Source organism: Dermacentor variabilis, chromosome 4 (genome assembly GCF_050947875.1).
Source record: "Dermacentor variabilis isolate Ectoservices chromosome 4, ASM5094787v1, whole genome shotgun sequence".
Lineage (NCBI taxonomy): Eukaryota > Metazoa > Arthropoda > Arachnida > Ixodida > Ixodidae > Dermacentor > Dermacentor variabilis.
This window is the reverse complement of record NC_134571.1, coordinates 195,656,029-195,681,834: the sequence shown is the minus strand read 5'-3', so window position 1 is coordinate 195,681,834 and position 25,806 is coordinate 195,656,029. Positions and strand designations below refer to the sequence as shown.

The 25,806-nt window shown below is 46.3% G+C and overlaps 1 protein-coding gene across 1 annotated transcript in view; it reads right to left on the bottom strand.

The window, feature by feature from the left end:
• Positions 1–24,227: 24,227 nt before the first annotated feature.
• Positions 24,228–25,806, bottom strand: part of LOC142580033 (CD9 antigen-like) — a 41,495-nt gene continuing 39,916 nt past the window's right edge. Inside the window, exon 7 of the mRNA XM_075690770.1 lies at positions 24,228–24,820. Coding sequence (XP_075546885.1) covers positions 24,761–24,820 — 60 coding nt within the window. The 3' untranslated portion in view covers positions 24,228–24,760. The remainder of the gene's footprint in view (positions 24,821–25,806) is intronic.

Below are 25,806 nucleotides of genomic sequence, written 5' to 3'. Positions count from 1 at the left end.
CGCGGTCTCGCCCTTGTTGGAGCTGGGCGAGAACAGCGCCGATACCGTGTCCACTGGCGTCGGTGCGAAGTTCGTGGGGCTTAATGTGTTAAAATGGGCCAAGATGGGTGGGGACGTAAGTAAAGTCGTGAGCGTGTGAAACGCAGTGGCACGTTCAGGACCCCACGAAAATGACCTTTCCTTCTTCAAGAGTTGCGTTGTTGACAAAAAAAATTTTGACATGGCAAAGTTCTTGACAAAACGTTAAAGATAGGAGCACAAGCCGACAAAGCACAGCACATCTTTAGTGGAACGCGGCATACGGAAGTCTTTGACTACTCGAATTTTTTCTGAGTCAGAATTTTTTCTGAGTCAGCACTCATAAGGTGTCCAAGCACCATGATTTCGTGGCGTCCAAAACGGCATTAGGCAGAGTTGGGCTGAAGGCCTGCTTGCCGGAAAACTTCAAGAACTACCGACAAGCGGCTAAGGCGGCTTTCAAATGTCGGTAACAAGGCGATGACATCGTCAAGGTAACAGATGCACGTTGACCATTTGTTTCCAGGAAGGAAGGAGTCCATCATCCTTTCCAATGTGGCTGGGGCATTACACAGTCCCAAGGGCATTACCTTAACCTGGTAAAGTCCATCGAGCGTCACATATGCGGTCTTTTCACAGTCTTGATCATCGACGGGTAGCTGCCAGTATCCTGGCCTCAGGTCGGTAGACGAGAAGTAGGCAGAGCCGTGTTGACAGTCGAGAGCGTCATCGATCCGCGGCAGAGGGTAGACGTCCTTGCGCGTTAGTTTGTTTAGGTGAATGGATGAATATTTGATGTTCAGTGGCGAAAGGGCCAGGTGTGGCCAAAGAGCGCCAAGTTTGTTTAGGTGGCGGTAGTCTATGCAGAAGCGCCAGCTGCCATAATTCTTCTTGACTAGGACGACCGGTGATGCCCATGGACTGCATGAAGGACCTATGACGTCCTTGGTGAGCATCTCATGGACTTCATGCTGTATCACTTCTCTGTCGGCATAGGACACGCAATAAGGACGTCGTCTGATTGGGCTGGCGTCCCCAGTATTCCACAGGTGTCTGTCCCTAGGGACGGTCATTAAAGTCAAAGATGTCGGGGTAGGACTTCAATGTGCGTCGCATATCGGCTGTCTGAGCCTGAAGGAGGTCAGACGCTATCATCTTGTCAATATCGCTGTCGGCAAGATTGTGCGAGGAAGGGGAAGGGGCAGAGGACAAAGAAGCGTCGGTGACGAATGTAGAAACGGCACACTCATCAATAGAAGGGATGTGGGCTAGATTCATGCCGCGTGGGATAAGCTGCGTGCACCAACTAAAGCTCAGTATGAGCAGACAGGTTCGGCTATCCGTAGTACTATTAAGGGTGTGAGGAAGAGCGATGTTTTTGGCGAATAACATGTCAACAATCGGGGTCAAGGTGTAATCGCCATCGGGAATGGGCGAAAAATATCGCAAGTTCCCATTTATAACGGCTCGAGGAGGTAGACAAACGTAATCCACTGAGCACAAGCGCGGTTGGTGTGCAGTAGGAGCGTCATGGTAGCACGGCAGGTCTGGCTGAAGCAAGCCGCTTCCACAGACAATATGAGCAGAATGGACAGATGGAAAATCCATACCGAGGATAAATTCGTGGGAGCATTTCTCGAGCATGGCAAGTAGCACGCTTGTGGATCGGTCAGCATCACTTATTCGAGCAGGGGACATCTCTAGCACGGGATACTTACCGTCATCGGTACTGTGGGTGGTACTGTGAATGGTACTGTGGGTGGTGTTGAACCTTCTTAATTAAGGTGGTAATGAACGGTACTATGGGCGGTGTTAGGACCTTCTCCAGGCGGCGACGAAGCTCCGAATTCATTACTGATATTTGAGCTCCAGTGTCCACTAGAGCAGCAACATGTGCATCATCCAGTTTAACGTCTATCAGGTTCCTTCTGATCTGCATTGTGGTAAGAGGACCTGGCAGGCGAGTCACCGATGCAGCACCACCTCTGGGAGTTGCATCCTCTAGTTTTCCCGAGGGAGTCGTTCGATTAGCGACGTAGAGCGGCGGAATTGGGGTGAGCGAGATGATCAGCGACGATATAATGGCGAACGGGACTGGTGACCACGTAGGGATGGTGAACGACGATACGGCATGGAGGGAGCGCCGTCACCGGTGGTTTGGGGAGGCTCGCGGTAGTCCTGAAATCGGCCATGATCCATGTCGGTGCGACAGTTGTATCAATAGGGCGCCTGATACCAATATTACCGGCTGTTACAATGGCGGGCTACGTGTCCAATACCACCGGCTGTTACAGTGGCGGGCCACGTGTTCAATAAGACGACAGTTGAAGCAAATGGGACGGTCATCAGCAGTCCTCCATTCGACTGAATTTTGAGTACGGAACGGCTGCCTTTGACCTTGGGCGTGCGAAAGTGAGGAATGGCGATCGATCTCGCTGGTAAGGAGCTGCGGCGTGCAGAGAGTCCAGGCCAGCACTGGAGAGCTCCTGATGAACGCTTGGACTAGTGGCGCCATCTGGGAGCTATGGTCCCAGGTACGGCCACACGTAGAAGCAGGAGACACAGCGTCAAGTTCACGTTGGATGATCTTCACGTGTTCTGCGGTGAGCGGCGCCGACAGCTCAGGTACGTCTTCGCACGACCAGGTTGCTGCTGTGTTCGGAAGTCGGGCAAAATGATGGGCAATGCGTTGACTTTTCGCGGCCTCAAAGCGCTCTCGCTGCTGGATGATGCCATCGACGGTGTCGCAGTCTTTGCAGATTAACAGACTGAACGCATCATCTGCTATGCCCTTTAAGATGCGGCCCACTTTCTCAAACTCCGTCATGCCGTCGTAGCCTTTACGGCAAAGGGCAAGCACGTCCTGTATATAAGTCAGGTATGACTCTGTCGCTCTCTGCGCACGAGATGCAAGCGCCTTCTTTCCTGCTGCCTTTCTACCTGCAGACTTGCCGAACAGGGAACGCATTTTTTTCTTATATGCATCTCAGCTCCCAATTTCGCCTTCCTTATTCTCAAATCAGACAAGCACCCTCCTTGCTCCTCACTTGTTGAACCGTTTCCACAAGGGTGGCACACCACCACCCGTAAGTGGGTTCTGCTCCATGTGCACATGTCGTGCTGATCTAAACCACCTTTGTTGGAGTGCCCCTTCTACATCCCATCAAGGCTTCATATCCTGGCCACCATACAGCGGGGACCCTGGCCTTCTTCTCTCCGGACTTGGGCTTGCCCGGATACCACGTCTCTGGACTATGCCATCGAGCTCTGGCGAGCACTGCTGCTGTTCCTTCAGGACCCTGCAGCACCACCCGTCGGCGATCGGCTCCGCGACAGCAACAAGCGTCATGCCGCCCCCACTTAGCTGCCACCAGGACGTTCATTAATAAAACGGAGGCAGCCTTACCCTTCCCCTTTTCCAACAACACCCCTCCTCTTTCCACCGCAGCGTCTTCGACGCATTTCATGTGGAATAAACGTGGTTTCATTCATTCATTCACCTTCGCTGTTCCTATGATGTTAAATAATATGTTTGCCAACATTATCGTCTCATTTCAGTGATTGTTCTTACTTGCACGCTCGTACAGGGTAGCTATTCCTCGATGCCGACGCTGTCAGCCCTGCAGAATGTGCCGGGGTCATTTAGCCGAGCCAGCACGACCGTTGTCGTTGCAGACGCCTCGGTGGGCAGTGACACTTCTTTCTCCATCGTGGAGAAAGCGAAGCGTCGGCCGCTGCGGAACTCCGTTGTTCCGTGTGGGTACCCCGCACCTCCCACCAAAATGCCAGCGGATGAGAGCAGCCAAAAGGGATAGGAAATTGTATTTACAAAGTGTATACAGAGAGAGACGGCGGCAGGCTAGATGGCAGAACAACAACACGAGCGCTACTCTGATAGTCGTCTTCACCGTCCTTCTGGCGCATTCTTCCATGCTCGGTATAGATGCGTGCTTCAGTGCGTGGGAATAGTGCGTAACAATATATTTTTTATACAAGCGCTGCTATAAGTCGTTTAGTTTTCATCTTCAGGCTCGCAGTGTGTCTGTGCAACCTCCCGAGTACTCCCTGACTTGAGTTTGAGGGAGGGCAGTAGGGCATCTACGCACCAAAAAGTGTGAAGTAGTGAGTACTTCGGCTTGGGCAACATCATCAGAAATGTATGTGAGCGGTGTAAAACGTACCACCGCATATAGATCTGTTAGTAAAATGTAGAGCTGTTCGAAGCTCAAGAATCATTCTGCTGTTTTCTTGAGAAAGTTCTTAACTATGCTGGTCATTCTCAACCAAAAAAACTCCCCACAATGAAGGGCGGTGAGCAATAAACACTTCCGTGTGATATTATAAGACGCATAAATGTTCTGTACCTAGGCTTCACATAGAAGTCCACATGTAAGCCTAAGTTCGACACTGAATGCCTTAAAGGTTAAAGCATTGTCAGAATAAATTACGCTTCCTAAACCACGGGGCGCAATAAAACGACGAAAAGCCAATATAAAGTAATTCAGTCATGTCACTGAAAACTTCTAAGCGAACAGCTCGCCCTACAGCACAGATGAACACTACAATGAATGCTTTCACGGAGCCGTTTCCCTTCACAAACACTGCACGAGCTAAGTCGATGCACTTGGCTTGAAATGGAGGAGTCTTCGATACTCGGTCCATCGGGAGCGGAGCTGTCCGAGCTGAAGCAGCTTTAAGATGAAACTCCACACAGACACCACACTGGTCAAGCACCTTTTTCACGCACAGGCGATCATGCAGAACCCAAAACTCTCCACACAGCTCGGCGAGCGTAACGCCGACATCACAGTGAAGCAGGCGTCGACGTTCTCTGTCCACGATGAGGTGCGGGCAACGATAATTTGCAGGTAGGAGCGCAGGACATTTTGCGTCTTTCGAAGCGGCTGCGTTATCAAGGCGGGTGCTCATCCTGATAATGCCCTTCGCTTCCACGAATGGGTGAAGGTCTCGTATGTTCGACGTGTTGTCACGAGCTTCGTCCGTGGTCGGTGCAGCAACCGCCTTTCCAATGCTTTGTGCTTGTAAAGTCTTGGATCACGTGTCGTCGTTTTCTGACATCTCCTGAGCGGAAAGAGGGCTTTCTCTTCTAGTAATAAACGTGCTTGGCACTTTTTCAGGAAACGCTTCAGCCAAGCCGCGATTCTAAGGAACGTCGTCCAGCGCCTATATTTGGCGACATCTATGTTCAGGCGTCCTACTCTCAGCCACTAGAACCACTTCGTTTGCTGAATTTCTTTCGTTGAGTAAGCGCTCAAGTGAGATCTCACAACTTTCATCTTGGGGTGGCTACGTTTCTTGAGGCATAATGAGCCATTCGAGGCCATGCCACCATAAAGAATTTGTACAATGTATCTGTGCTGCCACGCCTCTTTTTAGAACATTGGTCGGATTGCTTTTCCCAGCGCAGCAGCTACTTGGGTCGATCTGCTCTTGAATTTCTATTACTCGGTTGCAAACAAAGGGCTTCCACTTAGTGGGGGCTGACGGAATACCATATAAGCAGACGTTCGAATTTGTCGAGCAGAAGTATTCTTCGCGTTTTGGTAGTGTATCTCGTAGGAATGTCGAGATCCGCGAGTCCAGGCAAGCTCCGAGGAGCTCTAGACACAGTAACGTTAGTTTTTATGGGAGTGACTCGAGCTTTCACGAACAGCTGTTGGACATAGATGTTGCCAAATCTATCTTCAACCCTTAGGTGTGTGACGACACCGTATGCTTGAGGATTCGTGTCAGTGAATACATGTGGGTGCAAGTCAGCTCAATTCATTTTGGTTTCAGTGGACTCTCCTTAAGAACCCACGGAGGGGGTATTACATAAGAGGTGGGTTTTACATAACCTCCGCGTTACGCATGCATCATTAGTTATATGCAATGATTTTACGCACTTTATAGCGACTATTTTTGAGGCGCCTTTACAGCCAAGTGACATCACCTTCATAGAACTCATAACTACACGGCGAACTCATTACTACGGCAATGCCGCCCTTTGGCCATATCTAACCCTTGCGCCAATACACACCACATATTCATTCATTTATATGCAAAGTTATCAACCACACGCCATTGGAACAAAGACGGGCAAGCAATGTCAACAATATCAGCAGGAAGGCCATTCCAGTCTTCAGCCGTTCTATGAATGAACGAGGTGGAAAATTGAGCGGTTCGGGCACGCAGGCGTGAGACTTGCTGCGGATGATTGGTGCAGTTAGAGATGCGTGCTGCAGGAGCGATGTATGGCGCATGATGAAGGGTGCCGAAAAAGAACTTGAGATAGAGCTCAAGACTAGCAATGCGTTGTCGATTAGATAGCAGTGTTAGTTCACATTCTGTTTTAAGAAGCAGAAATAATGACATCGTATCAATATTGCAACTAAATGAACCTAGTAGCGAAGTTCTCAACAGATTCAAGTGAGCTGATATGACACGCTTGATGTGGGCTACAGATGGCGTATGCAAATTCTAAATTTGCTCCAACAAGGGATTTGTATGCAAGCAGTTTTACGATTTGGGGAGCCGGACGGAGATTACGCTTAAAAGTGCCCAGTGACTTATAGCAGATGATATAATTTTACAAATATGTTTATGCCAGGAGAGATCATTGCACACAGTGATACCTAGGTAGTTAAGTTATATGACTCGACTAGTTCTAGAGGCATGTTTCCGATTTGATAAAGAAATACCGCGTGATTACTGCTACGAGTGACTGATATAAGTTTGCATTTCTAGCATTAAGTGTCATTAACTAATAATGTTAATACGTTGGCGAGGTCTTTCTCCAGGGCCGCTTGATTGCAGATGCTACATATTGGCCTCAAGCTCCACCACTGGAAATGCTGGCGCCACCGTCGGCGTGACGTGCTATTAGGGATCACGTGGACATAGCGGCCGCGTTGGCTGCTTCGGGAGCGCCGAAGCGAGCTGAAAACGAAGTGAGTTTGAATTCCCTCGTACGCTGCGGTCCTCATTTACTGACGAGATTTTCTCACTTCGAATGTCTCCTTTACAACGCTTGAAGGCACTACAATAGGTAGTGGCTGCCTTTGAAGGCGCGCAACATGGTAGGCTATTGCTCGGTGCCGCAGTGCCGGACGTACGAAACGGAGCCCGGTGTCAGCCTTATTCACACGTAGCCGCAGGGCAAGAAGCTGCGTGAAGCTTGGCTCGCGGAACATAAAGCCGGCAAACTGTCATCAGCTACACCTCGGGTATGCAGCAAGCAGAGACGCGAGGAAGATTTCTGCTATGGCGCCGGGTCTGCGATGTTCGGAAAACGCGCACTGAGACGCTCGCCCGAGTACGCTGCCCGACTGATGTCATGACGGTTTGGTCTATGAATTGTCGATGCTATAGATACTGGCAAGTTCACTGGAGTCGAAAGGGAGTGGTAAGAAGCACATAAAAGAAAGCATGGCATATGGTCATGTTTGTGTTAAGAATTAATGCACTGGATTACAAAAAGGAAGCAGCGGGAAATCGCACGCTGAGAACGCCGATAAACATACAGTGTGACACAACTCGAGAAATAATATCGAAACGTCCAAGAATTTAGAAGAAAAAAAAAGAAGATTGAATCGTCGCGGAGGCACATCACAGTCCCCGTAGGCGTCGAAGTCTCTACAATGAAATTATTTTTGAACAGCTCTGATAGCGCCCACGCAACAATGGTTGCTTTTATACTGTAAAATACTCATATTCTGCGGCCTAAAGCTAATGGCACGGTGCGAAAACGCGCACGCGGCGCAAGCGCAACAGTGAGCGGCCAAGCATGCAGAAGCGCAGTCGGTCGCTGCGAATCTGTGCGATCGCTGCATTGATGCTTCATTCGATTACGCTCCACTTAGTTATACAAACACTAAAGAACGTATTTCACATAGTTTGCTCTGAGCGTTTACGTACCTTTCACGTAAGAAGTCGGCTCAGGAGACTCCATCGCGGCGACCGCGCGCAGTGGCGTTCACTGTACGTATTGGGTAAAGAGATAGCATCTGTAAATGATTCTGTGCTTTCAGTTTGCCCAATTATTATTTAGACAGTAAAAACTTCTCTCGTTTCGAAAGTACTTACAGAAATGTCCGGTAGAGCTCGCGCGTGGTGTTTTCAGTGATCGCTGACAGCAAAATCTATGAGGAGCGCGCCACGTGATCCCTCATACTACTCCAGCGAGGCGCTTCCAATAGATGTCGACTCCGTAACTCCTCGCCCCCAATAGCGCGATGGATGACACAATCATCCGCGAACATTCGGATGTTAGAGGAGACATCTGCAGAGAAGTCATTTATATATAATAAAAATAACAGAGGGACAAGAACCAATCCTTGAGTGATGCTTGATGTCACTGGCACAGGGCTGGATAGGTGACTATTTGTAAAGCCAGCTTGGGAGCGGTTACTGAGAAATTTTATAATCCAATTCAAAATATTAGGAAGTAAATAAGGTCTTGTAAGTTTCAGTAATAGATGCTGATGAAGGACTTTATCAAAGGCCTTAGAGAAATCCAGAAAAATTGCGACTGTTTGTATGTTAGTGTCAAGGTTAGTGTAAATATCGTGCAAGATGGCCAGCTGTCTCACGCGAAAAGCCTTTGCGAAAAGCCTTCGCGGAACCGCCAATTTGTAGCTGTTGCTGGGCTGGCCAACACGACAAGGCAAAAGGCCTGAGGGGTGGAAACCCCCAACTGAGCGCAACATTACCGTCTGCACCAGAGAGGGTTTCCGCATTCCCAGGGTCGACTCCATCCGCGTACCAGGAATGATAATCGAGGCGGGTGGATCAAACATTCAAACGGTCAAAAAGCTGACGACAAAGACGGACAACGCGATACCCTGTGTCAGATTCCCAGCGCCCCGCCCAACCTCAACGAGACAGCCCACGACGTTGCACGCGTGGCTACCAACCACGACGTTACCCCCGGACAACCATGCCTCGACGAGTTGGAGGCGAACAGGGACGCCCCAGTTACGTACAACGCAATCACTAAATACAGTTACTTCGGACCACGTCTGTTTCTGCCCCGCCTCCCCAAAATAAACAGGCCGCGGGCGCTAACGCTACGCATGTTAAAGACACATACATATCCCAGCCCCGCCATGTTGCACACCATCTAACCCGACATCTACCCCGACGATGCGTGCCCCTCGGGCGGGGTCACGGCGACACTCTCACACGTGCTCTGGGAGTGTAGACAAGCTCCGCCCGACTCTATCCCGGACAAGTGGGAGAAAACATACGAAGGCCGCGACTACAAGACCAGCAATGGGCCGTCCCGCAGGCTCGCGCAGTGGCTGCCAGGTACTCCCGGTTGGTCCCTGCATGGGAGACGCCCACTGCCCTCTGACGTGCGTCCTGTTGGACCTGCATTAAAGTTTGTCCGATCCAATCGAATCGAGTAAAAAATATGTGCGATACGGCAGTATATGACATGTTTCATGATTTTTCAAGGGTCGCTTGTTGGGGAGGTAGAGTGGTAATTTAGCGGTGAGTTTCGCTTACCTGCTTTGTGGACTGAAACGACCTTCCCGATTTTCCAGTCGTCTGGAATGAAACCTCAAGAACGACAATGAGCAAAGACAAAGATAAGCTGCGGCAATATGCTTTCTGGTTTTAAAATTTTTCATTTAATCTCGTCCATGCCTGAAGATTATGAACACTTAATTTTGTCGATGACCACACATATAACATCTAGATTGAAAATGATGACTCACAATGAAGAATTTAAGAGAAGCGATGGCGAAATGGAGGTGCATCACGTTCGTTAGTGAACACAATAGCGAAGGCGGAACTAAAGACGTCAGCTCAAATGGAATCATTAACAAATTCGTCTGATTCGTTAGTTATATTGACTTCGATGATCTCCTCTTTAAATACAAACTTCTGATATCTTCAACCTCTTTAGAAAATTTGTTGCAATCATCTTCGAGAGCCTTCGGGAGTGTCATCTTACAATGCAGTACTTGCTTCCATATATCGTGAAGAAGTATTTTGGTTCTGATTGTGAAGGCATGCCGCATGCATACATAAAAACGAACGGGTTCGGAATTTTTGATGTTGCTTGGAACCCTGTTTGCTTTTGTCCTTTTCTTTGTTGATATTCTGTACAAGTGAGTCAACCTTCACACAAAGTGTATCTTCTTCCGTATTCGAGGATAGGTCGAGTACCTTCGTTAGTCTATGCTCCGTCGTTGATGTTTCTTCTTTTTTCGCCAGTATCTTTCGTAGCATGCTGTCGTTAGTGGACCATTTCTGCATATTCGTCCCTGGTAGTTTTCCGATCTGGGTTGCTTGCTCGTGCAAATGGGAGATCTCCTCTGTTGTTGAATTGCCAAGTACCAAATCAGCCACATAGAAGCTCTTTTTCATCTGTCCAGCTGTTTTTTGGTATTTCAAATCTACGTGCTTGAAGTCATGCTGAAACGTAGCTGATTGGAGAAACGAATTAGAAGTGGTTCCGAAAGGCACCCGAGTTATCCTGAGCTCCTCAAGGCATGGAAGCTGTTTGTTCTTCCTCGGTACTTCTTCGTAACAAAAAGCGAAGCGCATCCCTGTTTTCTTCTTCGATGGACATCGGAAGGTAGGCTTTCTTCACATCCGCTGTAAGTCCAAATAATTACAAACGATACCTAATTATCATCTTTAGAATATCAGGTCCCTTTTGAAATCTTTCATTCGGATTGCAAGACCCTGTTCCGTGCGACGATGCGTCAGAAAGAACGCGCAGTCTTGTAGTAGTGGACAGCTAGCGAATGTCTTTGAGCTGGAACATGCAATGGACGTTACCTCGTGATGTTTGGACGTCCCTAACCTTCTCCGCATGACCATCCTTCTCATGCTGTCTGATAGCTTTGTCACACGCTTCTAAAGCTTCATCATTCGACGAAATCGTTCGAACCAACGAATGTAGGCGCAAAAGCACAGCTTTGCGATTGTTTGTCATGTCAGGTCCAGTTGATTTCCATGGGAACGATACTTCATAGCGACCATATTGAAATTTGATAGTTTCAATAAACTTCGTCCACACATCTTCTTGCTTGGGTGATTGCATATGCAGAATTCCACTTGCTTCCATTTCCCAGAATAGTTGCAACGGAAAGGGAAGCTCTACATTCTCGCATGCGTCTATGCGTAAAACAAATAGCTGACTGCTCATTTTCCGACTAACCTTCCTTGCGAACGCCAAGGATCCTAGAAGACTCCATCCGACGTTCGTGTTCATCACTAGGAGAGGCCTGTTTTCGGTATGCCTTTTCACTTCATTTGAATTCAGCCTGAGCTTCCACATCTGGTGGGAACAAATCGAGAGACTCACTCTAGATTCACTTCTTAGGCCAGGAATAACTGCTGCGTCTGGTAGTGGCTTGCCCTCCGCTACGACGGCACGGAACGACTTTTTATATTGCGTAACTTCGGTCGTTTCTCCGCAGACCAACGGCACGACGACTGCTTGTATCTGTAATGATACATTCTCATGCTGGATTCTAAGTGCAATGCTCAATACTTTAGGCCGCTGTGACTGAGCTCATCTGAGCTGGTTAATTACCCGATCCATATCTCGAATGGGATATAAATTGAGCTAGTTACAGACATCTTCCCGCAAAAATGTTCGCTGACTGCCATTGCCTAAAACAGCGCGGACATAACAGCAGTGCGTCGAAATCGTCAGCCAGGCACGAAACGTCTGGAGGAGGATCTCCGCACCTAGTGGAGGCTGTGTGCCGTTAGTTTAGTGTGCATGGCGACATTCGGTGTCTTTATTGATATGTAAAATGAGCTCTTCGTAGAATCAGCGCTGCACTTTGTGGAAGTATCATAACGCTTGCATTTGGTACACTGGATCCTGCGGTGGCAGACGCCCAGAAAATGCCTTTCGTCATGCACTTGCACCATCAATCACCTTTGCAGAGCGTACTGCGTTGGTGTGCGAGGTCAATTTCACTGGTGCAGCGTTTGGTCCTGTGATCCTAGCAGAACAAAAGAAGGTTCTGCTACAACCTCTGCCTTCTTGTGAAGCGCCATATTAGCCGGCGTTGAGAACATATTGAAGATGTGTGTTTAAGCTCTGTTTCGTTCAGCCTTCGTGTCCTAGTGTGAGCACCACTTCTCCCTATATTCGACTTCTACTTGAAAAAATTCAGGAGGCGCTCTAACTCCTGTTCAGAAGAGTGCTCACTATCGCATGTGTATGCTGACGGTTTAGAGGACTCGATACTCTCGCGCTACTGATAATCTACTACCATATATGCAGGTATAGCTTTCAGAACTATTTCACATAGTATTGAAGCGTATAATGAAGCGCTCGCCCCAAGGTTCCCAGTCCTCTTCGGCTGATTTGAATATCGTTGAACAACTTCCACAAGGCTCTAACGTTGTTGGAAGGTGCCATCTTCTGAGCAATTGTAGGTTTTTCAAGAGCTTCTGCAGGATCAATTTGTGGTATCCGTAGCGCTGCTCCAATATTCCAAGTGCGTCGCTGTAGCTTGGTTCCGTCACTTGGACTCTGGCGACCGGTTGAGCAGCAGCTCTATCAAGCACAGAAACTGGGTAATGAAAGCGAACTGTGTCAGGGGAGACAGCCTCGAGTTCTCGTGGGCAGAGTGCAGAAGAATATTCCAGAACGGCTGCTTTCGAGTGATCGTTCCGTCGAATCGCAAAAGTTCTAACTTCGGTAGCCTGGCGCCAAGCTCACGTTGTCGTGTTCGTTGAGGAAACAACCGGTTAGTTTCTGTCAGCTGGTGTCGATGGCGAAGTTGTCGGTGGCGAGGTGCAAACCTTGAGCATGTCATTATTGTGCTCGAGCAAGGCCAAAGCACTGGTAGCAGCGTCTTCATATTGCTACGGAACAGTATTTCCAATGACGAAGAGGCGAGCAGTGAGAAGACAGCGACGACGTTGGGAGGCTAGCGGGGGCTGTTACAAAAGCAGTCTTCAGTCTTCTCGCGGTCGAGGTCGTCCACGGCAATCTGCCAGTAGCCGGAGCGAAGGTCGATAGAGGAGAAGTAGCGAGCACCTTGGAGGCAGTCAAGGGTGTCATCAATCCGAGGTAGGGGATACACGTCCTTTAATAACCCTGTTAAGGTGCGGATAATCCATGCAAAAGCGCCATGAGCCATCCTTCTCTTTTACCAGCACAACAGGTGACGTCCATGGACTACATGAAGGTTGAATAATGTTCTCGGCAAGCATGTTGCGACACTCAGCCTGACACTCAGCCGGTGACACTCGATACGGGCGGCGGTGAATAGGAGGGGTATCGCCGGTATTAATGCGATGTTTAACAGCTGTAGTTTGGGCCAAAGGACGATCGGTAAAGTAAAAAAATATCGTGGTAGGAAAAGAGAACACGGTAGAGCTCACGAGCGTGCTCGACGGCATGTCGGCCGCAATCATTTTCTCTAATTCGGCGATGGTACAAGTTGCCGACTGCAATGGTAGAGGAGGATTGGCTGAATTGTCGTCTACTGCAATAGATGCTACCGAGTGATCCTCGAATGAGCAAAGCTGGGCCAGAGACGTCCTGGGTGGCAGCGCTTGCGTCGACAAACCAAAATTGAGCTGTGGCAGGCAGACGCAATTTGCTGTAATAGACAAAACTGTATGAGGTACTGTGATCCCGTGTGTAAGTAAGACGTCTTGCATAGGAGCCGCGATGTAGTGACCATCGGGCACTAGTGGGCATGACACTAAGTCAACGTAAGTCAGTGCCGAAGGTGGCAAGCGAACGAAGTCGGCGGAACTGAGGCGACTGGGGTGTGGTTCAGCGGGATGCAGAACAAGCAGGTCAAGGCGGAGAGTACTGGCCGAACAATCGATGAGAGCAGAATGTGCGGAGAGGAAGTCTAAGCCGAGGATGATGTCGAGGGGACAGTGGACGATGAATGTGAATAGCACAATAGTGCAGCGATCGGCGAAGGAGACGCGGGCGGCACACATACCAATTACGGGTGCTGTTGAGCCATCGGCGACACGGACAACAGGCACCGTGGCGGGGGTGATTATTTTGTTCAGGCGGTTACGAAAGTCAGCGCTCATTACGGACAAATGCGCCCCAGTGTCTATAAGAGAAGATACCGCAACACCGTAATTCCATAACGGAATTATAATCTTCCGTGGCTTGCTCGCCGGTCATGCATTCGTTCCACTCGACATTGAGCACTGACAAATAAGACATCGTCGTCTTTAACCAGCTACGCAGAAACCGAAGGACAGAAAGGTCGAACCGTCCGGATGGAATGATCTCGTTCACCTCTTCATTTTTCTAGATGTGGGAAGCGCAACCCGGACGAAGGACAAAAGCAAGTGCAGAATACGAGCGCAGTGCCGTTTGCGAGTGCCGTGCAAGGGCGGTGTCTTGGCATTTTCGCCATGGTACGTGCCCTGAAGAAGTTATGGCTCTGTGCACAATTTTCCATGCCTCGGTTGGCCACACCAGAAGGATTTACAAGATACTGCTGTCCGAATGGGTGAGCTAGGCCAGAATGCTGCGAGGCGGCCTCAAATCCGTTTGCGGATTATAAAAGGAAGGCAACGAGAGTGCCGTCGATACCGCGAGTGATCTATGACAAGTCAGTCTTCGCTGCAATTTTTCACGAGCAGCTTCCAGCTCAAGCTACCCCCAAGGAGAAGAAACCGAAGCCCACGACCAAAGGGCTGAACCTGACCGATATTGTCGTTCCAGTAAGCACATCAACATTTTTGAATTATGGCCAAAGTTCCGCCTAGCCTAAGTCAATAAGATGTCCGCCGTTAGATCAGCGTCCAAGCATGTAGAAGAAGATCGAAAATTCAGGTGTATTTCTGAGGGCATTGATGTGTTAGTCAGATCTCAAGGAAAGCGGAATGGCAGAGTGCACAAGATTCAACCTCTTGTGCAATTTGTCATAGAAAACAAATTGAAAGCATTGACCACTGGTTAAGAAGGGTACTTCGCCCTCCATACGGAAGGGCAGTTATCTGAGAAAATCTCAAACGCTTTAAGAAAAACTTCAAGCAGGTACACGTTGAACCTAAGAAAGACAAAGATCAGGCAGAGAAATTATTGCTGCAATTGAACCTGGAGCCTAAATTGAGTAAAGTAAACAAAAGTCGGGGGTTGGACCCTGAGGTTTTTTTTTTACGATAAAACGCGTAAACCTGAGCAACGTTTACGCACAATTGTGTCTGAGAGATCCACTTGGCAACTGGTAGTCTCTGGTTATCTTCGGAAGAACTTAACAGGGATCCAGGTAGATGACCCATTCAAGGCGAAAAATAAAACTCAGAAGAGATTGTTAGCTTTTTACAAGAAGGGGTGTATCCAGCGTGCGCAGCCTTCAGCGTTGACGTCACGTATGTATATTATTCCCTTCCTAGAAATCAGCTGATCAAAACAATCAAAGATTGCCATATGCATAACGATGAGGTAAAGTTTAGCTATGTGAGTGGCGTCCCGGTTCAGTCATTTCTCGAACTCTTGCTCTTTTATTTAAATCCCACGTTCGCTATCAGTGATAATGAAATTATGATTCAGAAGCAGGGGGTCTGCATTGGCTGTCAGGTCGCACGAATTCTTTGCGAGGTCTTTCTCTGAAGTGTTGACCGGGTGCTTGACAGCGTCTTGGCGGGAACATTGATCGATTGCTTTAGGTTTGTTCATGACCACCCGGTAGTTATCCCCTCTCAAACCAGTTCCAAAGATATTGGCGTTATTCTCGCAGCCTTTGATAAGGGATGGGTCTCAGATTTACTGATCAATTGCCGAGTAATAATGAAATTCAATTTTACTATTTACAGGTAAAATTGCACAACATATTTGTTGGCAATATAATCCCCTGACAAGCAAACTAATTCTAAACTACGCGTCAGCACACTGAAAACTAGTGAAAAGACGCATTGCGACGACGTGTTAAGGTTCCGCACTTAAAAAGTGGTGCCACCACCTCGACAATCTGAGTTTCTTGCAAAAACATAATCGTCTAGAGAACGCCTGTTCTCCAAAATCTATTGTCGTATCAATATGGGAAGGGCTAGTGTAGAAAAAAAAATATGAAACAACCCAGACAAACATCGCAACGATAAAAAAGATTGCAGTCATCCCTTATGTACATCAGATGGGGCAAGGGTTAAAAAATACAGCCATGAAGTACGGTGTTCACGTCGTCTTTTCAGCTAAAAATTCGTCAAACAAGATTTGCAATCGCGTCAATCGACCTAAACAGGCGTCCAAGGCCATGTGCCGCGTAAAACACACGGGGAAGCTCGTCGCATGCTCTGTGGGATTGGTCTACGTTACTCAACTTTCGTGTGGCAAAAATAGTTTTGGAAGACGGAACGCTGTCTTAACATCCGCCTTAGGGAGCAACAAGGTGCGATCAGCAATGTAACACGCTGGAATCTGGCCACACATTCACAAAATTTCCCATGCCAGCTTTTGTTCGAAAAACCTAAATATGTTATAAAAATGGAAATCAAATCAACCGCGAGATTGTAGAAGCCTACTTCGTACATGTCAACGCAGGTGCATACGTCAGCCACACTTATATCTATTTGCATGATAATGAAAGAGCTTTTGAATGGCAAGATAGGCTGACACCCTTTCACCACTTGTAAGCGTCACTTCATCACATGATCACACTCTCTGTATATTTATTCACTTGTTTGAAAAAACGGCGCTCCTATCGTGCACTTCCTTTTGCCCTGCGTCCGGGTTGCGCTGCCCAAATCTATGAATATGGTCAGACACCAACTCGCCCAGCTTGCTGTGTTAATTTCGTTCACCTCGTTTATGGTCCCCGTGATTTGCGCTCGTTGAGAAGTACGCTTGTTCTCGATGCATTTTATGATGGTCTGGATGCAAATATCTCTCCCAGACGAAGCCGCAAGTTGCAAAGACACTAGCTTGCTGCTGGGTTCATTGGTGCAGAGCGCTAAGCCGCCTAAACCATGGCGAATACTACTTAAGAAGCCTAACATCAGTATTCTGCCGATCGCGAGCCCATCTCTTAGTTCGTCCTCTGCGATACGCGCGCGAGCACGCTATACAGTAATCACCTCATAGATTTCCTTTTTTTTATTATCTACCGCTACACAGATTTAATTGACACAGCGTCAACTTCGCACACTAATTTGCCATAGTGGTCCGCCATTCTTGCTTAGTTTGATCTTAGTGGAATTCGTAGCTTTGCACTTCTCGTCGACTTCACTCATAACGCGCCAGGGTGGCAGAGTACGTAATAATTGCTAAAGCCATGACTAACCCAATCTGTTTGAAGTTTGCCTGCACCTAACGTAGGACGAGGGACGTAGCTTCATGAAGTATAATCTTGGGGGTTCGCAGAGTTCCCTCGGCACACGGAAACATGGCTTTAAATAGCCCTATGACCGTTCTCGCTCACTCCTAAACACACGTTTCTCAAAAGCAGAATTTGATGCACATCTTTGCACACAATTTTGCCATAGCATTCCCGTGTGTTCACAAAATTTGATCTCGGTGGCCTTCGTAGGCATGCCAGGTTTCCAGGCTAAATATTGTGCGGTTCGTAGCACACACTTATAAAACTCTGGAGCACTCGCACACGCAATTTGTGGCAACAGCCACAAGAAACTTACAAGCTCTGAACTTTCCTTGACCTTAGGCATATCGTGGCCCTTATTTTAGATACATATGAACAAGGTGTCCTGTTCGCTAAGAACGCCGGGGAAAGGAGCTACATACACTGTTTCACATGAAAAGTGAATAAAAAAGAAGAAACAAGCTTTCAGTAATTAACTGTCAGGCTCCTAATCCAACTTAAACTGTTAAGGTTTTCTGAGATTTTACAACATGCCCCCATTTCCACAGATTATGGACCTGTATTCTACAGCGGTTTTTCGAATCTGGAAAACAATTCAGAATAATGGCCGTATGACAGTTTCAAACGCTTAAATAAGCAATTTTCAAGAAAGTCATTGACTTACGCAGAATAAACATTTATCGTTCGTCACTCACAAGGTGCTTCCCACTTCCAAGAATTATAAACAATGCACCTCGCACAGTTATTCGAGAATACTGGGACTACCTAATACACGCATATGCGGGCATGCAGTAATTATTATAGAATGATTTAATTGATTCGCTCACATACTTTTCCGCCCAAGTAACAATTAGACTGGGTCTCATTGCCGTTAATTACAAAGTTTCTGCCGTTCTCAAACATCACAGAAGAGGGCGGAAACTATGCAAGTGTTTGATAAACCGTGTTTAGGTGGGCTGGTAAACAAAGATTTAGGAATTTTCATTTAACCCTAATTGCTGGACACAGTTCAAATCTTCCTAGTATGCCACTTTAACATCTCCTATAGTATGAAAAAAAAAACGTTAAGTTCACGGTTTGCTTAGGTCTTTAAACAAATCGTAAGAACTGGCAGGCTTTTCTTTCTCACATTTTTGTCACATTTTCTCAAGTTGCATTAAAGTCGCTACATTATCTGGGCGCCAGACTCAAATCAAGTGACTTTATTTCCAACACAAAATTTGGGGGTCTTCCAGGCAAGAAGTTGTCATAGGCAACTTGAGGGGGCTTGGGGACCATACAAACAGCAGGTAATAGGGGTGCGTACAGAAAACGAAAATTTGAAAGACTTTATATCGCTGGGTAGTTTGAAATAGTAAAAATAATATGTAGTGCAACATAAAAACAAATACAGTTATGGAAATTACGAACACGTTTTCATGCATATTTGAAACATAGCAATGTGGAAAATAAGAATGCGCTTGTGGTATTAGGGTTCTTCACTCATTCCACAGCAAAAATAAAATCTTATTTGCGACGTGAATTTATAAAGTGGGATGTTGAAGTTTATTTGTCAAGGCACACTTTTTATTAGTGCGGGTATCTGACAGGGGAGGACAGCCCTCACATAATTTTTGCGTGTTCGTGGTGTTTGTGTCTGTTCGTTAGGCCGTACATAACGAGCTTACGTTGTGTGTGCTGTATGTAGCAGGTTATGTTTATGTATGGGCTGCGGGAGTTTGTAGTCATGTAATTTACTCGCTTTGAACAAATTTTGCTTGATAAACAAATTATTATTTGGTAGATAACTTTGGGCTCACCATAATGATTCTCAAATATCCTGAGCAATATCTCCGATATGTTATATTTCGTAGTCCAAAAAGATAAACGGGAGTAGAAGTGGGCATAATATATCTCCTTGGTTAGCTTCAGAACAACTATATTAAACCATTTGAATAATAAACTAACTATTCGGCTTAGTTTTGAAGTTAGTTTGGTAATGTGTGTATTCCATTACATACTTTACTCAAACCACACACCTAAATGTTTTCGCGTTTACTCGTTCTATGACGGTGTCCTAGAACGTAACGTGAGTTCAATGTTACACGGTTTCTTAGTGCGCTTAACGAAGACCTAATTTTCTTTTAGGTCCAACACTAATATATTTGCATGAAGCATTTATGATGTCTTATTACATTAGGGAATACTAAATTGTTCTGAAGCTGAAGAATAGGGTCACTTTCATAACGACATTGCTCGCAGAACACCATTATTATTGCCATTATTATTGCCTCATGACGCCACGACCAGAATAGAGATCAAACGACTTGGAGACGAAGAGGCGAATTCATGCCTTAATTTCTGCTTACAATCTTTCACCCTGCATGGCTCTTTTTTCTGACATAGGTAGTAGACCTGCAATCAACTGCGTTGAATGCACGTTGTTTATTTTAATGTAAAACACTAATTTGACGCATCGCTCATGCACCACCCTCCGACACCACATAAGCGTATCAATGCGTGATATCAAGGATGACCTGCGTGCGCGTACCCAAACGAAAGCGTAAATAGTGCGCTTACCTGTTGGCGTCCTCATCATTTGCGTTCCAAAGCAGCGTAATTAGAATTCCATGTCATTAACAAATAGCTCGGCGCAGTGGCAACACTGCTGGCGACAGAGTTTAAATGAGCCCAGCATAGATACCTCAATTGAAGTTGAACAAACAAATTATTCTTAATCTTGGTTGCTGTCATTCTTAAAATAACTCAGTTTCCCCGACATAATTGTGGTCGTGAAATATGCTATGATATTTTGGGCCTAAATAATGCTTAGACATGCGCCACTAAGGTACGGCATATAAATTGCAAAGAAACAAGGTCGATGAAGCATCAGCATTAATGGCTTGCTATATATTTAATAATTGTTACAGTCGTATGCATGCTCAACGACACGGAGTATTGGGCAAGATAGAAGAAGGTCATTAGTGAAAGCAAAGAAGAAACCTAAATTAGAAATAACGCGTGCAGTATTTTTTTACAAATGTAAATTTATTGGAGGTATGTGCTCAGAAATTATATTGACCCACATGAACAAACACATAAATTTTAAAAATGCAGCAGACCGAACGAGTTGGAATCTATATGCCGCGAAGCTTTCCTTGAGTGCATAAATAGTCGAAATACGAATAACCCGCCGTGGTTGCTCACTGGCTATGGTGTTAGGCTGCTGAGCGCGAGGTCGCGGGATCGAATCCAGGCCATGGCAGCCGCATTTCGATGGGGGCGAAATACGAAAACGCCCGTGTACTTAGATTTAGGTGCACGTTAAAGAACCTGGGGTTCTTTAACGTGCACCTAAATTTCGGCTACACCAGGTGGCCGAAATTTCCGGAGTCCTACACTACGGCGTGCCTCATAATCAGAAAGTGGTTTTGGCACGTAAAACCCCATAATACGGATACGCACCCTCCACGCCCCGCACAAACACATACGAGGGCGGGCTCATACATTATACCGATCCTTCTTTAAAGCGGAGTTGCTGACTATTACAGACGCCAAGAACACATCATGGTTTCAAAGGTAGCATGAACATACATAGGTAGCGCAGTTGCAATCCATTCTATCCGCAAGAAGCGCTTAGTTCCTCTTTACTGCGCAGCTGCGGATGCGTGAAGGTGAGAATTCTGGTTCTTTTTTTTCTCTCCCCCGTATGATTGGCGCCGCCGGTACCACTGATGCACGAAGACCAGGGTCATCTGATGGTGACGTAAGGAATCCTGCAGCGATGACCCGTACCTCCGCCGCTGAGACTGGATGGCCTATTCGGCGACTGAACAGTCAGGCAGCTCCAGCGGTCACGTAAACCCGGCGATTTTCGCAAAGAAAAGCACCGCTTATATAGTCTATACTAGTCTCTCAAGAGTTGAGCGGCAAAATAAATTAATCATTTTGTCACTCCTTCAATGAGTAAAGGCAAGGCGCAAAAGGCCAGGACTGAAGAGGGACACAAACGACAGGACCGGCGCCTTCACAACTAAGTTTATTTCCGCAACAAGCCTGCCTTATGTTGCGGAAACATGAAAACGAAAAAAACGAAAACACGAAACACGAGAAAATAAGAAAGGCGACAAAACCTGTAAGAGCCACTAGAAAATCATCAACAAAATAAAAACTAAATAAGTGAAAGGAAGACAGACGGAAAAACCCTAAATGAAATCACTCTAACATGAGGCCCAAACACAACCTAAAAAGCAGTCTCCTTCTCAGTAAGCACAATGGACGGCCTGCTGACGCACTTGTTTCCCTCTTTTTTGATGAAATAGGCTTCCACAATCTCCCGCTCGAACCTGTCTTTTCCAAATTTCAAAAATTTAGTTTTCTCGAACTGAGGGCGGCAATTAGTGCAGTCTCTGCAATGCTATGCAAGGAAGCTATCTTCATTGTTGCGCAGATTACGGCAATGTTGCATTGCACGCTCATTGAAACATTGACCTGTTTGCCCGATATAGCTGCAACCACAGCATAGAGGGATTTGGTACACGACACGTGCCCGGCATTCAGTGGACTTCCGGCGCCGGTCCTGTCGTTTGCGTCCTTCTTCAGTCCTGGTCTTTTGTGCCATGCCTTTACTCATTCAAGCATGCACCAGCTAGCCCAAGCAAGGGTTTTACTTGTCACTGCACTTTCGAGTTTGCGGATGTTATCCCGTGACAGTGTATATTAATGCCAATAGCATTATTTGCCTACTTCAGCAGTTTTGGGCCTGCCTATCTATCTATCTATCTATCTATCTATCTATCTATCTATCTATCTATCTATCTATCTATCTATCTATCTATCTATCTATCTATCTATCTATCTATCTATCTATCTATCCTGTTATGCGGACGCAGTGACCCAAGTTGTCTACCTGCTTGTGTGACTGGGTATGGACCCCTAGTAATGACGCCGTCGTGTCCTTTCCATTGTCATCATTCCAGCTTCGTCCTATCTTTCTTCACGCCGTCCTCGTCACGCCATCTGCCCTAACAAAGTGAACGAATATGTCTAATAGATTGGGTTATTAAGTATGTCCCAGTGGTCATGATACCAGCTGGATCGTTCGATTGCCGTCATTCCAGCTTTGTCATCTGAAACCTGTCATGCCGTCGTCGCGCCATCGTCGTCATTCAGTTGTCATGGATTCGTTGTTATACTGCCATTGTGGTGCCGTCGTGCTCGTTCAATCGTCGTTGGTTTAGCTTGATCGCACTCTGCCTATGCTGTCGTTTTCACGTACGCGTATTCTATTCAGACCCACCGGTCGAAGTTGTCTAATGGTTGAGCCTTAGGTCAGTGATGCCATCGTGGTACTTGCATCGTCATTGCAGTTTCATCATCCGAGTCAGGTCAGTCCGTATTCATCACGCCGTCGTCTCCACGCTGTCGTTTTATCATTGTCATCACTTCAGCATCGTCTTCCCGTTGTCGTACCACGTTCGTGTTTCTAGCAACGTCGATTTTCCTTCGTCATTGTATTGTAATCATACTGCCATCATTCGATCGTGACTAGGGTGCCCCCGTCATGTCGACATCTTCAGACAGTCGCTATGACGCAGGCATTGTCAGGGCGTCCCCATAATTCCGCCTCGGTCATGTCGGCATCGTCCCCCCAGCTTCTTCATCCGACCCCCGTCATGCCTTCCTCCTCCCGGCCATCGCTTTCATTCAGGTTTTGTGACAGCGTCATGGTCACGTCATTGTCCTCGTACACTCGTCGTCATCCCATTGCTACCGTGCCACTGTCGTCATACAATCATAGTCATGTATTTGTTGTCACTGCGTCGTTGGCAAGGCGTCGCGGCCGTTCCATCGTCTTCATTGCAACTTGCACATCTGCCTCTCGTCACGCCGTCACCGTCATGCCATCGTCATTATACGACCTTTGCTGATCTGTCGACGTCAATGCTCGTTCATAATTTGATAATAATGATGTTGTCGTTCAGTCGTCATTATAACATTGTTGTTTTGCCATTGGCCTAAACTGGGTCATCGTCACAGAGACCCTACCATTCATCCGCTGTCACATCATCATCATGCCGTCTCGGTCGTCATTCCCGCTTCTTCAACCGGTTGTTGGCATACCGTTGTCGCCATGTCATTGTCTTCATTTCATCGCCTACTGGTTGTCGTAATGCTATTGCAATAATTTAAGAACTGACATCGTATTGTCATCACTTCGTCGTTATACGCCTTGGTAATTCTATGGATATTAGTTCTCCTTCATTACATCGTCACTACGTCCACGTCATAAAGTCATCGGCATGCCTGCATGCTCATGGGTGACCTTGGCAAGCGAGTGCTACAGCAAAGTGCGGCGATATCGGAGAATGTGACATATAGCCGAGGCAAAGAGTCTCAATATTACTACACCTGTTCAATAAACCTGAATTCAGGATTATGGTCTGTCGCTGCGTTGCTCGATGGCTATTCGCATTAGCGTCGACAGTCATTGTGAGGTAATTTTTTAACACCACATGTTTTAAATAAGCCTTCAGCTGAAAGACATGTCTTTTATCGTCTGTACGTTTTCCGGCTCTCTGATGTATGCTTTTGCGCGTATATTATGTATTTTACGTGCTTATTTTAGTAACGCATATTTGTTTATGTGCTCATAACGCTATTTCCAGCCGCAATATGTGCTTGCTTTATGTTACACAATACCTTTCATTCATTTAGGAATCGCCGTCCTGCAAGAAAAGGTCGGCACGACTTGTTCTTGGTGGTGGCACAGATGCTAAAAAACATCTTCTATATTGCATACCTCGGAAGAATTCCGATGGTACAAGTGCTAGTTCAAAGCAAATATTTGAACTATGTGTATGCCGTTATAGTCATTGGAACCGCACCTATATGTCCTTTTCTATGTTTTCAAAAGATCATGTCTTGCAAATAAAACAGTACACTATGTAAAAATACGACTTTATTGAATATACACATATGACAGGTTTCCTTCATGAATGTTGATTGAAATAAAATATGATCGAATAACGAACATTGTCTGTAAAATTACAAACTCTACAAATGAAATCGCGAGGGCTAGATGGTGAGCTACAAAGTGTTGCCTCCGAATAAGGAGACGAGAATCATGTGTAATGTGTAGACTACTTCGTGAAAGTGCTCAAATGTATGTCGTGTACTCAAGAGCAGCAGCTTTATTGAAGCAATGACTATTTTGAAGCTACCGTACGCGTTCACGAGCACTGCTTTCAATCGCTGCTCGTCATGATAGCCATGCTTGTCTACGCTGCAATAAAGAAGCTTTAAAATATAATTCTCGAACTGGAGCTTGCGTAGATGACAGAGGAGCAGCGTGTCGCTATACAGCGCCAGGAATGGAGGGCTCATTTTTTTAAAGCTGAAGATATTCTGCTTGCTCTATTGAGGTGTTAAAGATATAATAAAAGGAAACAAGAGAACACAACACGTATCACATCTGCTCATTACTTCGAATCTTGCCGAATCGTGCAAAAGAGGCAGAGAGAGATGATCATGACGATGATCTGCAAAATGAAGAAAATAAAAACTTTTACTCACTTTTCGAAAGAAAAATCGTCACATAATTATAAGGTTCGAGCTTAGTAAAGACCTAAAATCAAAAGATCCGATATCAATGCCAAGAATTTTTTTGGTTGTACACTAAGCAGAGTAGACGGAAACAGAAGGCTGTGCACCTAAAGCATTACTTTGCGTACCTCATATTGAAGCGTCCCCTTTCACATATGATGTGCAGGCAGATTACGTTGGCTCATAATTTTCATTCATGGTTCATTTTCTTAAGGGTCGAGGCTAAATGTGCCAGCTTGAGGCCCTTCTGAGCCATCCGGTGCCACTCGCCTTTGAAACAAAATGTTCAGTCGTGTTAATTGCGACGCAATGACATTGGTACATCTTCACTCCTCGTTTGTCTTATTTCGCAGAGATTACCCCTGTTTGCTTACTGTTTGTGAGCGCTATGAACAGCGGAAGTTTCAAGCAATTGATTGGAATGAAATAGACAATAGTTCATTGTAGTGATCATTGACATCTCGTTTTTGATCAAACCTGGCAGTGTTTCGTAGACAGCTCGTGTAGCCTTATTTGTGTGTCCTATTTATATGCTAAAAGCTGCTGTGCGGATATGCAACGTGAACGCTTTCTACACAATATTAACCAAGGCTAGTACCTACATTACGAAGAACAAGACTCTGCCGGGATGTTTGACGATCGCTTTACAATTGCAGACTCCACCCGCAATAGTGGGTGCTCCGCTTAAATAAACCAATGAGCACTGTTCCCAGCATAGTTGAAATGAAAATATTTTTGCCTCACGCCACACTCCAATTGTGTCATCCTAGCATTAGATGTGAAAGCTGAGGAATTCTAAAAAGAAGCCACATATTTGGTGAAAACGAGGTGCCACTGAAAGTAAATTACACATTACAGAATGCTAAAATACTTTTACTGACGAAGTTTTTTCTTCATTTCTTTTTTTTTTTACCATTCAAGC